This window comes from Semicossyphus pulcher, unplaced genomic scaffold, assembly GCF_022749685.1.
Source record: "Semicossyphus pulcher isolate SPU_LCO1_2020_fin unplaced genomic scaffold, fSemPul1.0.p SCAF_2, whole genome shotgun sequence".
Taxonomy (NCBI): Eukaryota; Metazoa; Chordata; class Actinopteri; order Labriformes; family Labridae; genus Semicossyphus; species Semicossyphus pulcher.
In genome coordinates this window covers 9,835,448-9,853,605 of record NW_027211693.1, presented here as the reverse complement: position 1 = coordinate 9,853,605, position 18,158 = coordinate 9,835,448, and the positions used below count along the sequence as shown (strand labels likewise).

At 39.0% G+C, this 18,158-nt stretch overlaps 1 protein-coding gene across 1 annotated transcript; it reads left to right on the top strand.

Annotated features, from left to right (window-relative positions):
• The first annotated feature begins 810 nt into the window (after nt 1-810).
• aga (aspartylglucosaminidase) lies at nt 811-17,685 on the top strand. Its single transcript, XM_069670405.1, has 9 exons — nt 811-1,100; nt 3,959-4,112; nt 7,233-7,345; nt 8,140-8,252; nt 10,973-11,081; nt 11,471-11,546; nt 12,707-12,814; nt 15,311-15,444; nt 17,525-17,685. Exons 1-9 carry the CDS (start codon nt 989-991, stop codon nt 17,623-17,625), a joined length of 1,020 nt encoding a protein of 339 aa, XP_069526506.1. The 5' UTR covers nt 811-988; the 3' UTR covers nt 17,626-17,685.
• Nucleotides 17,686-18,158: the final 473 nt, after the last annotated feature.

Sequence of the window (18,158 nt, the reverse complement as noted above, 5' to 3'; positions counted from 1 at the left end):
AATCCCTGAAACCATCCCTGATGTGAATATCAAAATAGCTGCTTTAAACTGAGAAGATAGTACATACTTCTTCCTAACTAATTTATAGCTCAGTGCTGCCACTGAAGGATGGAAACCAAAATGCAACAGTTTATGGTTCTCCATAATGATGCTAAAGATGCTAACACTGACATTTAGCATGCTTCATTAAGCATAATGGCCTTTTTTCACAGCAGACATTTTGACTTCTAACAGGTGGTAAAGCATAGGTGTTAATAATAAGGTGTCTGAGAAAGCCATGACAGGCAGTCAGCATGCACACAACCATTCAATTGAAACAGCTAAATGGAATACAGCCATCATTAATGCTACTATTAACACCTGCGCCTTTCCTACTGTGATATGCTAAAAAGGCAAATAATGGGCACTTGCATGGCTACAAAGCTTAAAGTAACAGATGCTAACATGTTGCTAACTCTTAATTGGTGAGTACAATTAAATCCCAGAAATTGACCATAATGTTGCTTATGATCATTGGCCAGTAATGTGGTTCATCCGCGTTTCTATCGTTTGTAATCAAGTGGAAACTGTCAAGTTATTAAAAAAAAAATCTAATTTACACATTTTCTGTTGAATTAGAAAGTATTCATTGGTCAGTTGTGTCATTAAACCACCTAAAACAAACATGAAACTCACCTACCACGAGACACATTACAGATCCTGCTGCTCTGCTGCATTTGTACTGTCCCTTTAAGGTAGAGCCCGCCCACTGAGCATGTGACACAACAAGGAAGTTTGAAAACGAAATATTAAATCAACGTGTAGCTTTTTTTCTGCCGCGATTTCTGTTCTATATAATATAACATTCGTAACAACCTGCTCTGTTTTTAAATCTGCTGATGTTTGAGCGTTTATGTTCAAGGTGGCGTTAAAAACAGAAATGAATAGGAAGTAATGTTAACAATCCTCTGTGTGTTGTAATGTCCATCCACCGTTCTGTCTGGACAAAATGTTAGTCCTGTCGCTCCTGATTTCTACTTTCACCTTACTTTTTCCTTTTGGACATGCATCAGTACCTCTCGTTATCAATACGTGGCCATTTAAGAATGCAACGGCCGCAGGTAAGCCATACTGCATACAAGACTAGCCTCTTTTATACGACATTGTTGCAAAAGTTTACTCAGTCCAGGGTTCAGTCATGTGACTTTGTTGCCGAAATCTGCAAACAAACAGAATTAGATTTATAATGTATTCAATGTATTCAAAAATCACATATCCGCTCAAAAAAGGCATTTGTTTTCGAACGCACGTTAATTAATTTAGTGGGCAGATAAGTTGCAACCTGTCCTGCAATATGCTGCTCTTTTTTACTGTTTTACTGTACTTTCCGTTTCAAATAAATATTAGTTAGGTCATCAGATAAACTGCTTACTATCTGTATTTTAGTGCCACTTAAAGACAGTATTGCGTTTATGTGTTGTATAATGTCAAGTGATTTGTATGCTGGGAAAATTGTCACAAAGCTCCTTACTGAGACTCACAGTCTTACAATAAGTGTTTAAAATAGGGATGCACGATATTATCAGCACGTTATCGGTATCTGCAGATACGTGCACCACTGAATGTGTACATTTTAAAAAGCACTGTAAGCTATTATGTTATTTCTGCATCTGCCAGTGGACCACTATAATAAGAGTAGGCCTGATATCAACTCTACTACAGGGGAGACTTAATGTTCTCTGCAATTAGGTGTAAAAAAAACATGTGCCTAATATATTGGTATCGAAATCAGCAATCGGCAAACAGGGTTGGAAGTATCGGGCAATCCCTAATTTAAAACATTATATCAAAGTACATTCATTTAAGTTTGCAGAGAAAGCATTGCTGTTGAGTCATGACAGTTCAAAAAGAGGCAGAGGTTCCCTCCTGCTGCTTATTTCTGACATGTTCTCTGCTTTATGTTCTGTGAGATACGTCTACTTTAAACCCCACAATTATAACTGCAGAGAAAGTGCTGTAGTATTAAATATATTTTGTTTGTTAGCTCATCACACTGTGCCATTAAATGACTCAACTAGCCAATTAGATGACTCATCATGCAGCTAACAAGGGCACCATGTTATCCCGGCAGTGACTTATTGCAAAGGGAGAACAAAAAAACAATTAGTTGAATAGCAGCGTTATGGAAGCAGTATGAACGACATGTTATTCACTAAATGGCCCTTTCTTTTGTTCAGTATTACTGTTTTTCCGCTCTTATAAGGAATCTGTCGGAACATTTAGAGCTGCAACAATTAGCCTAGCTGATTGACAGAACGTTAATTGGCAATTACAGTATTTTGGTAATCTATTAATTGTAGCCGTCGTTAATCAAAAAGATATGCCAACCATTCTTTAGTTCCAGCTTTTTTTAATGTGCTTGTATCTGTTGTATGTGATAGTTTAATGAATGTCACAGTTTTAAACAAAAAACATATGAACAAAAACAGATATTTCACCATTTTCTGTCCTTTTATGGGCAAAACTATGAACAAGTTAGAAAAAATGATAAGAGGATTAATTGATAATAAAACAAAAAAAGTTAGTCGCAGCTCTAAAAATGTTTATTTTTGTGTCTTTTTAAAGTTAGCTTATGCCTTCAAAATCAAACCATATCAAAAATCCACCATTCAGGAAGGATACAGAGAGCAGGAGGAGTGTGTGTGTTGTTTGTGTGGTGGATTGCAATCCCTGACAGGCCCCATAACTAGTACTTTCAGGATTTCCCCCTCACGCTATTACAAAATCCTTTTTTAGCAGTGTAACTCTAAACCACAGCTGTGTAAGACCATTAGAGTCATAGATGGGGATAGGCTTCATAGCTGCCTATGCCAGGTCTGCCTCCACTCTATTTGATTTCCTTCAGGATGATACATTGGACGTGTTCAAATTGAAACTGAAAATATTTCAGCGTTGCTTGTGACTAATCTGTCAAGTGGATCCCAGCAGGTGCAAACTTCAACAGAGAGAAGAAAAAAAAGACAGAAATGATGCTCAAAACATCTCAAGCAACACTTCAAACCTGAAGTTCACTTAAAAATGTCTCCAATTGATGGATGGATACCCTTTAATTTATCACATGTACATCACCTCTTTTCCCTGAGGTGGATATGAAAATGAAAAATGTACCCAGCTATCTGTTCTGCGGGCAGATATTTAAAAGTATAGCCCCCGCTATTGATCCGCCCATGCAGATCTCTTCTCCTTTGGGGGCTTACAGAAGCAGCTGACAATAGCAGGCTAATCTCCTCTCCCATTCTGCTGCATTTGCTAAGTAAAAGAAAAATGTAATGCTGACTTTGATATTTAAAAAAAAAACGAATTATACCCCGAGACAAGAGCCCTTACCAACAATGGTAGACGGACAGAGTTAATAGATGCATAAATGAAAAATAATAAGAGGAGGAATTAGTGGTGCTATCCGGATGAACACAGTGCAATGGTCTGAGAATTTAGTGGCAAGCTGGTGACAGAGCTAGCAGTTGGTATTTTGATCCCCCATGGGCGCTTGAGGGATCAGTGACCAAATGCTTGTCGGCTCACAGTCCCTGTGTGTTAGGAATTTATTGTACTGGACATCTAGTGCATGATTTTAACCTTTAACTCATCTGCCCAGTTATGCAAATTAGGACTGAATAATTCATTCAACACAATCACCAGCTCCAAGAACACAAGGAGTAGTTGGGAGATGGTTCTTTAGTGTTAATAGAATAAGTTAAGATGACAAGATGACACTCAACCAAAGCTACATGTAGAAATTGTGTCACAGTCAAGTTTCCAAATCGATTTAGTTAAATCTAGCTTTGCTGCACAAAGTAACCTTGCCCTCCCACTCCAGTAAGAGGTCATAGGCCAAAGCAACAATGCATCAGTGTGGCCAAAATCCATTCTAACATTACAGTTACAAACACTGAATGTTTAACTGTCTTTTACGCTGCAGCATGGAGTGTCCTGCAGTCGGGCGGCTCCGTGTTGGATGCAGTGGAGAGGGGCTGTGCTCGCTGTGAGATGGAGCAGTGTGATGGAAGTGTAGGCTACGGGGGGAGTCCAGATGAGACTGGAGAGACCACGCTGGATGCCATGATCATGAACGGGTAAACCATTGACAAAAAGCGTTTTGTTATTAGAAGTAAAAATATTACTTTAAATGAGCTAACTAAGCTAATATTACTCACATTAAAATGAGCTAAGCTAGCTGTAACATTAAATGGAAACATTTCCACTGATGGAGTAAGAAACGATAAATAGAACCTGTTTTGTCTCTTTTCTTTTTCCCCTCTGTAAACAAGCCGACGTCAAATTTACGTTGGCCGGTTGATATGATTACAGTTAGTCTTCCGGATTGTGGGACTAGAGCCGCATCCCTAGCAACGGCCTGTTCTTCATAGCAACCGTCTGCTAGCGAGAAATAACAGACCTCGGAATGCCGTAATTAACCAATCAGAATCAAGTAATAAAATATATATGTAATGCAGCATAAGGAAGCTCACATTTGTGTAGGCTGTTCTTTCTAGCTTCCAGTATAAGCCCCATTTTATTTAAGTTTAATTCTCTCGCAGTACTATCAAACTTTATTCCCAAGGTTTTTTTAAATATAAGCAAGAAATGGCCATAGGTTAACAGCCAACTGATTTTGACAACTTTATTTATCATAAACAACCTATATTTGACTGAAAGTGACCTATTGTTGACCGTTCTCATTAGGCAGCTGAAGCTGTCAACGTATTGTGTAACCGTCTTAATATGTGCTGCTGTTGTCTTTGCATTTGCAACATTTGCAGCTATAACTGGTTGACCTTTTCCAGCCAGCCTGCCTCTAATGAAGAACTAATTAAGATTCTCATTAGAATCAGAAAGGCAACAAGTTATTAATACCGCAAGTACAAACATTTACGCAGCGAGAAGTCGTTATGAGAGCCAAATGTCAGCTCATAATGACAAAAGGCAATAAACAAGCTGTTTGTTATTCCCCTATGGAATATTCCCTTTTCCATTTTGCAGGTCTGTTTTTGGTTACATAGTCATGAATACATTGTAGGGAGAGAATAGTCTCCCACACACAATCCAATATCGCTGCATAAGTAATACAGTAGCTATCACTGGCACACTTTGAATGAGCACGAGAATCCTAACACCTGCACAGTTAAATAAAACCCAGTCAAATAGCCCCACAGTGAATAGTAGTTCTGTAAAAATGTGTGTAATGTTCAATTTTGTGTGGGAGTTTCTGACTCCAAGGCAATTCTAGAGACGCAAGTTTGTTGAGATGGATAAGTGTTAGAAATGTGCCTCTATAATGCAATTCATCACATCACATCCACAAACTACAGCCTCAAAACACATCAGAGTTAGCTTCACTCTGACAGAACATTATGCTATAGGTTCAACAGATTATAATACATTGCATTTCACTGTATAGGATGTTTCTATTTTACAGAATAATTAGGAAATTCATCTCTATCAGACACTGAGGACTGTAGTTTTAGCCTCAGTACACTTTTAAGGGCTGAACTTCTTCTGCTATTTGGCTAATGTCAAGCAGTATATGTAAGAGACACACAAACCAACCAGGTCAATATTTTACAATATTCTCAGCACAGTCTGCAGCACATGTAGCAGAGAATCACACTTAAGCACACTTGATAATGTAGAACAATGTTAAATATTCTTGAATAAAGTTATTTGTTTAAGAAAGCAGCTTTCTGAGTAGATTTACATATCCAATCCAATCCAAATTTATTGATGAAGCACATTTAAAAACAACAAAAGTTGACAAAAATGCTGGACAATCAAACATTCAAAACCATTAAAAAACTACAATAAATCACTAAGACCAATTTAAAGACAACAGGACAATAAAACAGTAAAATGTGTTAAGACCAGTAGCCAAATAGCCAATAGGAATAAAAGTGTGTTTTGAGGTTTTATTTAAAAACAGGCACTATGGGGGACAGCCGAACATGTGGAGGCAGAGCGTTCCACAGGTTTGGAGCTTCTGAGATTCAACTTGACCTTGTGGCAGCCTGACGCATCTGGTCTGTTGATCTGAGTGTCCTTGATAAAAGATGTGATTATAAAAGATCTGAGAGAAAGGTTGGAGCAAGCCCCTTTAACCAATTATAATATAATAATAAAAGCATGCATAACCTTTTCAAAATCATTAAAAGATAAAAAGGGCTTGACCCTGGATAAAAGCCGCAGTTACATAGTCATATCTGTACGCAATCAACAAGGTTTACTTTTATTTCAGTTCAAATGTAGCTTTATCGGCCACAATATCTGTAACCAGTGTCCACTGTTAGTCTGGCTCTAGTGAAAGAAACGTTTTGCAAACTACAGATGCTAAATACTAGCCAGATATTTATCAACAAGACAAGGCAATTTCAGAGACATGCAGCTGTTGTTCCAGTTTGTCCAAGTCATCAATAGTAGGAGATGGATCACCTGCTGCCTCTTTAAAGGCATCCAGAGTTTTCTCATAATCAAACAAAACTTATGTTTAGTTTTAGTCTGCTCTTAAGGTGTGATAAATGCATTTCCTGCCTCATTAAACATTTTAAAGGAGCAATCCGCGCCTGGAAAAAGCCACTCTCAGTCACAGCTGGTGTTCTCTGTAATCAATAGAAGCAATAATATTTTAAATTGGTGCCATAGCTGTGGAGAAAGTTGTACAAACAGCTCGTGGTTTCTCCCATTCTACATTCCTACAACACCCAGCATGCATTGCGCTCAGCGAGAGACACTGGAGCAAAGAACTACCGTTTTCACTGCAGGTAATGGCTCAGAGCGGTACAGAATCCGAAATACGATGAGAATATACCGGTTGATAGTCTATTAAATCTTCAAGTCTGCAGTCTACATTTCAAACCTGACGATTTTGAACGAGTCACGACATCTCCGCCTCCGCCAGATGACGCGTTTTACTTAGTCTGGCGGAGGTTTTCCAGGGCCCATTGGAGAAGCGGACAGCGTCCTCCAAAGGCACTGAGTGAAATTGCATTTTTTTGTCTACCATAATGGCATTAGCTCCCCATAATAGCATGACAGGACTGAGGTTGAAAATCGGCGAACTGGCCCTTTAAACGTTTGACACATGCTTTTTCTACATTCCTGTCTGAAATCAAGTCTTTGCTGGCACAGCGCTCACTGCCACCTGTAGATGAGTGGAATACACCATTTGCATGCTTATTCTTTGCATGTATTCTCTGTTGCAGGGATACAATGGAGGTGGGATCAGTTGCAGACCTGAGAAGAATCAAGAATGCCATTGGAGTAGCGCGAGCTGTGATGGAGCACACTGAACACACACTTCTAGTAGGAGAGTCAGGTTTGTATTGATTAATGTCCACTAAAGTTAAAGTAAAAACAATCATGATGAAAGCATTCATCTTCGAAATCCAGCTACATACTCAACAGACATCTAGCACTGTCTCCAAGATCTTTTAAGTTGTGTTAAGTTTGATAGAAAAGGAATGAATAATGTCTAACAGAGACCTCTTGATACTTGAATTTGCGTTAGTCATCATCTTCGTCAGGCACTTTTCACATTCGGGCCAAAGCGTTTGAAGCACTTACCTTAATGTGTATATTTTTGCAACACTTGAATAGGCTTTAATGACTATATCACTAACATCAGAGGTTAGTGACGATTACATGGGTCAGAGCTACATAAACAGAATGATTGTTAAACAGACAAGCGCCCCAAAAAGGAAACGCATATGAGACTGTTTTTTTACTTTGTTAATAAGAGTAGGAAATGAGCTGAGACGGAGGAGAAGCACACCTCTCTGCGAAGGCCAATATTAAAACATTTTATTCCACTGAGCGTCTTCTAAAGCAAATGATTTTCTCAGACAAATGTCTCTTTTTTTCAAGTGAAATACAATTTATTAAATGAAATACTTATCCGAACAGAGACGTCAGTCTTAGAGGAACGATAAGGTCACTGCTGTTACTGATGTAAAACTTGTCCTCCCTCATAAGCCCGAGCTGCAAGCCTAGACGAGATGAGATTGCCTCCAGTCCTTCCTTTGTTTATGACCCTTTGTTTTCTTATAACCCAAGGTCAGCGTGGCCCAGAATGTCTAACTTGACCTGAAAGTATTACTTCTCTCTTTATAGCGTCTGTGTTTGCTGAAAACATGGGCTTCGTCGCAGAAGACCTGACTACCAACAAATCTATGAATATTTTCACACAGTGGCTGAAGGGCAACTGCCAACCTAATTATCGAAAGGTGTGTATGTGTGTGTATAAGAGTGTGTGTTTTTCTCACTTGTGTTGGCTACGGGCGTGCTGCTTCTCAAAGATTGATATTAAGCAGGGAAATTGACAGGCATACTAAAGTAGTTCAGCTCTTGCTGCAGAGGTGGTGCCCTACAGCGGCGTTCTTACTATTCTTCTAAAATAACACATTCACTTCCCCAATAATGCCCCAAAATCTACAGACTAAGATTTCTTCTTCTTTTTAAGTCAGCTGTTATCCTTCCCGAGAGAGTATTACTATTGATTGAATTCACACCATTTTATACTTGGGGCTGTCCAGTGCTAAGAAAGTCCTCTACTATTGGCCACTGAGCAACTTCACCACAAAACTTAGCACTTGCACCTCTTTGACATTTTGTCAGCCAGAAGTTACTAGATTTGCACAACTCTTTCGTTGTTGTCAGGTCGCTCTGGTTGTCACTTGTCAATCACAGGTAGACATCACACATTGGCTTTTTCAACTACCTTTTTTAAAGTAATAATCTTGAAGATTTTCTTTTAAATAAATGTCTGTTAAGTCACTATCTATCGCAGAATGAGGTAACACAATGGTGATTGAGCCTTTGGCCCACTGATGAAAGCCTTTGCATTTGCAGTATTACAGACCGGGTGTCTGTGGAGACAAAAAAAATCACAAGCGGCGCCCAGTTAGTGACACGTTTTCCATCACCCAGCAGTGGTTGGTCTGCCAGAGAAGGTAGGCGGAGCTAAGCGGCTGCTTTTCCGGAAAGTGTTGTAAGTAAACAGTAATCTACTACGGCTGAACAAACAAAAAAAAACATGGATGACTACAGATACAACTTCAAAAATAAGTGAAAATCCAAAGAAACAGAAGCAAACTCGACGCTCAGATGAAGGCAAACAGTCTAAAAAGGAAAGCGACCGTCAGCGAGGAAAATCAAGAGTTCCAACCGGAGCCAACTGCGGACGTCACACATGCAACACTGTCTGGATATCTGGAAGTGTGCTCCCCCAATTACCGTTCATCACAATAGGTGCCGCCAAAGAGAACGAAACGGAGCTCTTCGAGATTACCACTTTAAGCCTCAGGTTTACCATTTTAGCCGCCGTCTTCGTCTTTTTGGAGCCAGAAGTTAATATATTTGTACTACAGGGTGAATCACATTGCTACACCTCCTGGTTGTCAGGTGATTGTGATCCTGACTTGTCAATCACAGGTAGCCCCACCCTAAAGTATACCCTGCTTTATGGTTTATTTTACTTTTACAAAATGAACATCATATTTTATTGAGTCCTGAAAGTAGCGATCGAGACCGTTAGGAAAGTCTGAACTGATATAATAAATCAACTATGACGAAGGGGCCTTTACTCCCCCCTGCAGGCCATTAGAAAGAATGCAGGTGTAGGGCTTCTCTGCATTGGTTTTGAAACCAAGATGCTACTTTCACATATATTCAGTCTATGGTTCAATGTTATTTCGTTAATAGTTGTGGAAGAGAAACACCTATTCAAAGCTTTCTTGGAACTGTTCATGCCAATACATCATTATGTACAATTAATATACCATAAACTGACAAAGGGTACAAAACACAAGAGTAGAGGTTAAACTAAATATAATATAATGCTTAATAGAATGAGACATTCAATACGTCCATGAATTGTATGATCCATTTGTCAGTCTAGTTTCAGTGTAGTTCTTTTTGTTAAATTTAAAATAGTTGCTAAGGTCACAGGAGAACAACTGCACCTGAATCTTTTATAACTAAAGAGAATGTTTTCAAGGGTTTTACCTTCACCTTCATGAAAGAGTCTGAGGAATGGAGTTTGCTTCTTGAATAATGCACAGGCACTTTCATGAAGCAGACTGCTTGATTCAAACTTTGGTTTATGGATGGCATGAGGGAAGCTCTATAATGTAATCATGAAAGACATACACATTTTATATGAAATAGGCTTTTGTTTAAACATTAAAGATTGGCCTCTGTCTGTGTTTTGTGACTGTTCACTTACACTTCAAGAAAGATTTTTTTCTTCACTGTTATAATAAAACTCGCTTTCGGTCAAGCTGGTACACTCAGTCACTCACAAGTGCAGAGATGGCGCCTGAAGGGAGAGATGCAGACATCTTTTTTGTCAAACTAAACTAGACTCAGGTGCTGTAGGTTGTCAGTCTCAATAAAATATGGTACGTGACTGCTGAAGGACACATTCTGTCTGCAGCAGGAGAGCCACACAGAACAAGGCTTCCTGCGGTTTATTATCTGGTGCCAAATCACTTTGTGTCAAAAGTGCTTATAGTTTTGTTTCTTGACATCGCAGCAAATAAAAGCAATTTACCATATGCTTGTGTTTGATTACAATAATTAAGTTCAAGGATAATAGATTCATCCCAGCAGGAAACTGCACTGTTATTGCAAACAACACAAAACACAGACATAAGGACAAAACCTATAAATCTAAACTTTTACAGCACATATTAACAATAACCTTTACTGTACATATATGGATCTGTGGACCTATGCATAAGTCGGCAAGTTACACAAACTGGTGGGATGAGCATAGTGCAAAAAGTGCACTATGGAATGCAAGTATTCTGCAAAGTTTAAAGAGCAGTTGCAGATCATGTAACTGAACTGTGCTGGAAAGTTACCGAAGTCCAGGGTGAGAGTGTTTGTATTAGTCTACTTGTATCACACACACAGTTATATTCTTTTTCCTTTTTGTCTAAAGAATGTGGTTCCAGATCCTTCCACGTCCTGTGGACCCTACAAGCCCAAGGCGATGCTATACCAGAACAAGAGGCCACAGCATGCCAATTCGCGCTCCCATGACACCATCGGTAGGTTTCAGTATTTGTTAATGCTGAATGTACAGTCATCCTTCCCCAGGCATTTTATAGAGTTTAGTATTTTAACACTTTATTGAGACTAGACAGAGATGAGAAAAGGTTTAGCAGCATGATGTTCCAAAAAGGAACCGAGGCAGAACTGGAGCATGGGAACAACTCAGTTTTCACTCGATTTCTAATCTCACCTGTCCCCCTTTATAATGCGGTCTGAGTTAGATTTATGTACTACTGACTGGAGTTGCTTTATAATTAAGTGTTCTGCTAACAAACAACTTATTAGCACAACCCCTAATGAGGGATTTAAATGTTTAAGTATAGCTTTCTTTAGCTGCTAGGATACCCGGTGATTAATGACTTAATTCAGTTTGTTTTTGCACCAGGGATGATCGCTCTCGATCAAGATGGTCACGTGGCCGTGGGAACATCAACCAATGGAATGACTCACAAAGTTCCAGGGTGCGTAAATAATGTGTGTATAAGTGTACAAGCAACAAAATGTGTAAGTAATTTTGAGCAAGGAAGTTCATTCTTTGTCTTTGGAAACTTTTGAGTAACAAAATAACATATGCTTAAAGTCCACTGTTAAGTTTTTCTAAACTTTCAGCTGCCTCGTGATTTTTTTCAAGCACTTTTTATGCTTTTATTTTTATAAGTGAACATATGGGAGCTTCTGAGAGAGCCACTAAATAGAGAACTGTCTGTGTTTTATGTTCTTTGGGTTGAGGGATTATTTTTGTCCATTTTCAAGAAAGAAAAAGAAGCATTTAACTATATCATAAACAATTATTTTAAAGTAATAAAAACAAAGATTTCCACTTATCACCGAATGAGGTAACACAGTGGTGATTGAGTCTATGGCCCACTGATGAAAGCCTTTGCATTTGCAATATTACAGACTGGGTGTCTGGTGTGACTTTTGTCGAAAAAATCACAAGCGGCGCCCAGTTAGTGGCGTGTTTTCAATCAGCCAGCAGTGGTCGGTCTGCCAGAGAGGGTAGGCGGAGCTAAGCGGCTGCTTTTCCCGTCTCTGCAAGTGTTGCGAATAAACAGTAATCTACTATGGCTGAGCAAACAAAGAAAAGATGGATGACTACAGATACAACTTCAGAAATAAGTGAAAATCCAAAGACAAAGAAACAAACTCGACGCTCAGATGAAGCAAACAGTCTAAAAAGGAAAGCGATCGTCAGTGAGGAAAATCAAGAGTTACAACCGGAGCCAACCGTGGACGTCACACATGCAACACTGTCTGGATATCTGGGAAGTGTGCTCCTGCAATTACAGTTTTACACCATAGATGCCGCCAAAGAGAACCAAACTGAGCTCTTCGGGATCACTACTTTAAGATTTGGGTTCAGGGATTATTTTTGTCCAGTTTAACAAGTTTCAGTTTAATAGAACAGGTACCATTATGAATTGAAACGAGATGATGCTGCAAATCTGAGTGTCGCAGCTCCAAGATATCCTTAGCATTTTCAAAAGAGAAATAGAGGCATTTAACTTTTTCATAACCAATTATTATTTTAAAAAAAAAGTTAAACTGCTTTTTTAATTTTGGGGACCTTGTATGTGGAATTGGTTCATGTCTTAACCCTGGTTATATCCCTGTCCTGCAGTCGTGTTGGTGACTCTCCTATCGTTGGATCGGGGGGCTATGCTGATAGCTCAGTTGGTGGTGCTGCAGCTACCGGAGATGGAGACGTCATGATGCGCTTTCTGCCAAGGTAACTCACCCATTATCCTTTCATATCCTTTCCTATGCTCTTACCTTGAGTCACTGCACTGTACCGCTGAATGAAAGGAAGCACGTCTCAAAACCATCAAAGGGGCCATTTAAAAAAGAATCTAAAAAACCTTCAGACCTACATATTTAGACTTCCTTTTTGTCTCAGGGAAAAAAAGGATCAATTAAAGCATGCCAGGGATGTGAAAGAGGTTTATTTTTCCCTAAACAAATGTGGTATATGGATATAATTTAATCATATGTCCTCTACCAGGACCTCTCAACCAGTGCTGCATTTACACAAGACATGTTGCATTACTACTCCTCCCTCCACCCTACCAAGGGATTATTCCTCAGACACATTTTCTGACTAATAGGACTGTTACATGGCTTTTTCCTTGACAGCAAAAAGCTGTTTCAGAGAATATTGACATCTGTGACACATGTAGTTTTTAAACAGCCAATTTTCTTGAGTGAACCTCTCACTGGAAGTGCAACAATGTTATTGTAAAGAGTGGAGGCGTGACTGCATTGCCCCAAAACTGTCATTTGTACATTTCACACAAGAGGCGAGATTTCACTTTAGCTGCTGTTTGTTTCCAGGCTGTGAGAATATGGCAGTCTCAGAAGGGTTATTTTTTCAGCTTTATTTTATCCAGGATTGTTCACTCAGTTTTACATTCACAGTCACACACTACCACTCCTCAGGGCTGTCTATTTCAATCATACTTTTCTGAGTCACTTCCTGGAACTGTTGGGGGTTGCATTTTTCAACAAGACCTTTATACTGATGGACTGTTTGTAATCCATTCTCCGTGTCCACATTTGTCCTAGCTGTCCAGGTATTTTTAACTGATAAGTGTGTTTTCTAGCCTCGCTGTCAAACTGTAGCAGAAACAAATCATCAGCAATGAGCCGTTCAAAAACCAAATCTGTCCTGTACGTCGGAAAGGTCACAGATCCTGAATCTTCCCTTTGACAAATGTTATAAGATACATTCACATGTTAAATACAACTTTAAAAAATGATATACTGATAAACTCTAAAGGCTTGCTTTTTTGCGTGCCAGTAAAAACCTAACAATGTAGATCTCCTGCCAGAAGTAAAGATACTTCACAGCCACTCCACTTTGCAAGATTGATGTCTGTAGTTCTGGATTTTAATGTGTGCAGTAGGGCTGAATGATTTTGATCTAATTACGATTATTTTGACTTATATTACAATTTCGATAAGATATGTGAAATTAAAGGGAATGATAATTTTTACATCATTATTCTCATTTTTGTTGAAAAACTCCAAGTGGCCCAACACTTTTAATTTATAGCAAAATATTGTGATTTAAAATGATTTTATTCAATCAATCAACCTTTATTTATCCTCGGGAGATCATTGAGAGACAACCTTCATTTACAATTATATTGAGTCCATTACAAAGCAATTAAAAGCCCGACAACAAAAAAGAACCAGATGAGAGATTGATAAAAGGCTATTTAAATTACTAAACGGGGCATTTTGAGACAAAGATAAGACAAATAAAAGGACGACTATATGAATATAATGTACTAAAATAATTCAGTTGATTTAGAATTTAAAAAATAAAATAAATAACATACACTTATGTAAAACAATGACTAATAGAGGTTGTGAGGTAAAAATGTGTTAACTTCAAGGAGTCGTTGTAGATTGTTCCAGGAGTCACACTGTAGCTTAAAGCAGTCTTTCCAAGTTCTGACCCAACTCGAGGAACATGAAGGAGTAACCGGTTAGAAAGGCGTGTCTGATGAAGCCCAACAGAGAAACGAATATCTTCTGTGAGGTCAGATGGTAATTGTCCAATTACAGCTTTAAAGACAACCATTACTAATAACTATTACATATTATTGTTACATAGCAATGATGTCAAAAGGTTGTTTGTTTCTTGTGTAAACATTTTAGATTAAGAGCTTGCCTGTGTTTAGCAGCCTAGATTATACATAAGAGCTAACATAGCATGAAAGTTAGCTCAACGCAATTGTGTTTTGTGATTAAAGCAAAATGAATGGAATCTAAAATAGCTATAAAACAAACACACTCACACGTGATCTCAAAGTGCATCCCTTTGAAAATATGTTATATAAATTATTATCTTTTATAGTGGTGTTATATGCTTGTTGGTATCTGCAGCGGTAACTTAGTTAAGGTACAATGCGGTACATGGTCTGAAAAGATCTGTGGTGTAGAGTTGTAGTAATTTGCTGCAAGGACATCACTAATTAGTTTGTACACGCGTGCGAACATCTAAAAAGCTGCTTCACTCCTCTTGTGTACCGCAGAGCGAGGCTGAAAGAACTGCTATTTTTAAGTCCTATTTAATCAACGTTTCTTGACATCAGATTTGTTTGCATCAGATTTATCCCACGCCATAACCGCGAGCACATCCCCATCATCCTCCTGGTTGGTGGCCCTGACAGCCCTCGTTAGTTTGCCTCATGTGTGCTGCATGTAATCCTGCCAACAGTTACTTGGCTGTGGAGCTGATGAGGGCCGGGGCAGATCCCTCGGCAGCCTGCAAGACGGCCATTTCCAGAATCAAGAGGCATTACTCGGAGTTCTTTGGAGCCATCATCTGTGCTAACACAACGGGCCATTATGGTGAGTGTGTGGGTTCGCAATGGCAGACTGTTCAGCTACTGCCAAAGGTATAAAGACACACACCTGACACACAAATACTCATATCTATTGGGATGTAGACAAGTTGATAAATACACAGACATACTGAGGTGTGCTAAAATTAAAAGCACATTAGACTTCCAGTGTAAAGAAAAACATGTATTCAAATTTGTTTAGAGGCAATCCAGAGTAAATAGCCCTGAAGATAGAACAGCTTCCTGCTTCTTATTAAACGGTCATTATCAGAATATTGCTGATCACTAAGTGTACACATGCTTAAAGAATATCACATTTGATAAGGCTTTAAAACATTGCTTGTAAAATCTGGAGCCAAAGTTATCTAAGCCACGGTCTCTCACATCCACGCATAAATTGTAGGCTACTCTAACCTAAAATTATTCAACAATTTATTCTCCACTATCCATTAACTAAACTGAAAACAACTGTGATTGACTTTAATTAGCGTGTCTTGCCTTCGCCAAAAATTTCAACACCATGATGCAGATTAGTAACAAGTAAAAATGAGGCTTTGTCAGGGCTGTCCTCAAGAGGAGAAAGAAACAACTTTGAAATGCTCGTTTGTTGAGCGGAGGTCGGATCGATCACTTCTGATGCATTCGAGGAAGTCGGGAAATCTTATCGCTGAATGGCTTTGGTGACACCGCGTCAAGGGAATTTGTCTCAAGTTGAATTTTTTATCGATTGTTAGCAGTTAGCATGCAGATGTCTGTTTATAGAGATTAATAAGAAGCTAAATCATCGCCAGCTGATGGGAGTCATGATATCATTACGATGCATTACATTCGCCTGCTTCTGCTCTCCACACGGACGGTTTTTCCTGCATATGCCGCAGCCTGCTGATACGTGATTGGTCAATACTACCCAGAATACAAGCTTAGTAAATACGGAAACCAAAACATTTGCCATCCCTAAAATCCACGTCCCTGCCTACAGATTCTACATTTCTATGGAGAATCTGTAAACAGAGATTATGCTCACCTCAACTTTGGTGGGAACAGTAGTATGACCTGTAGAAAGGAATAAATGCAGGTTGATCGATCAATTCTTCCTCACACGTCGCAGACTCCCCTGTAGCCCCAGGAGAGGCGTGCCTCACACTTTGAAAACTGCTGATCCAAGCTTTTAGTAGCAATCACATGTACACAATTAACCCTTTTAAAACCATGCCTAGTGTAATGTTAATGTATTTAAATGTGCACAACCTAAGGAGAGCAGTGTTGAACATGTACAGGCAGTTCAGCCTTTCAAAGCTCTGAAATGAGAAGATCAGAGATTTATGTAAAGAAGAATAAAGAAGAATACCCTTTTCATCTTTTTGTTACATTTTTTAACAAGACAGTTTAGACCCAAGTTTCCTTGAAGTCACATTAAACCGTCTTTGAGCCAAAGTTTGACATCCAGTCTCCACTGAAATTCGAGCACAATCTGTTCCACCTGGCGCGCGCTTTGTTCTCCTGACAACAGCTACAAAGTTTAAAATAAGTGTGGCAGCAAAAGTGGCATCCCATTTCCTCGGCTTCCTTCTGAAAACTTAGGAAAGTACCCTGCGGAGTTTTCTCATGAACAAACAAAAAATATGTTTACATTCGTCTTACTCAAAATGCATTGAGTGTATCCTTGAGGTCTAAGAAATTGAGCTGGATGCATTTCCTTCTTCAAAAAAACATATGCAAAGCTGAATTTTGAAAACCAATGACAGAAACATCGGGCAGCCACAAAACACCTCATGAAGCTACTTCAGGTCAAACTCCACACCTTACCACTTAAGATAAACCTTTTAACTTAAAATACAATTACAGGTTGATGAATTTTATATCTATTCATTATAAGACAGACGTGTTTTTGTTCCAATAATACTGCTTAATGTGGGCTGTTTGAAAGATTAGATCAGGAAGTTTAGATCATGTCGATAAAGTGGCCGTAATAAAGAGGATGTGATCAGCCTGCTAATGGTAGATCTAGATACAGATCACGTTTTAACACCTGTTTTAAATGAGGCCTTAAAGCTAAGGGAGAATGTGTTTCTCTTTGATCTTCTCAGGTGCGGCGTGTAACAAAGTTCCCGGCTTCTCCCAGTTCCACTTCATGGTGTCAAACTGCGAGTCGGACACACCGCTCCTCAAATCTGTCGACTGCTTTTAACCGTTGTATGATTGTGTTCATTTCTTTTCTATAATTAATGAATTAATTTCTTTTTATTTCAATTCAAAATAAAAATGTAATTAAAACCTTTTGTGTTTTTGAATCACGTTGGTAAAGTTTGTTTCATTGTAGAAAATTGTATACATTTTATTTTTATTTTTTTATTTAATTATTTTTCATAGCCTCTCCTTCCTCCTTAAACGAACAAGCCGTTTTGCCATTCAAAGGTCAGACCCTAGCCACGATTGGCTGACAGTATTTGGAGTGACCACGTAGCCCCTCCCCCACGTGGGGGAGGGGCCACACTGCACTGTCACTCCAAAGTTGTAGAAGTCATGGCTGCTCTAGGATCAGTTATCGGCCTTATATGTCCGAGCCAGAATCGCCACGAGGTATCGGAATGGTAAGTTGAAATCTTGACGACGACTTGACTACAAGCTCGTGCAAGAAGGCAGCCTGAGGTGAATGACGGTGAGTGACGATTGGTCGATTTCAGTGAAAGCAGGTTCTACATAGAAGCCTGCAGCTGTTCT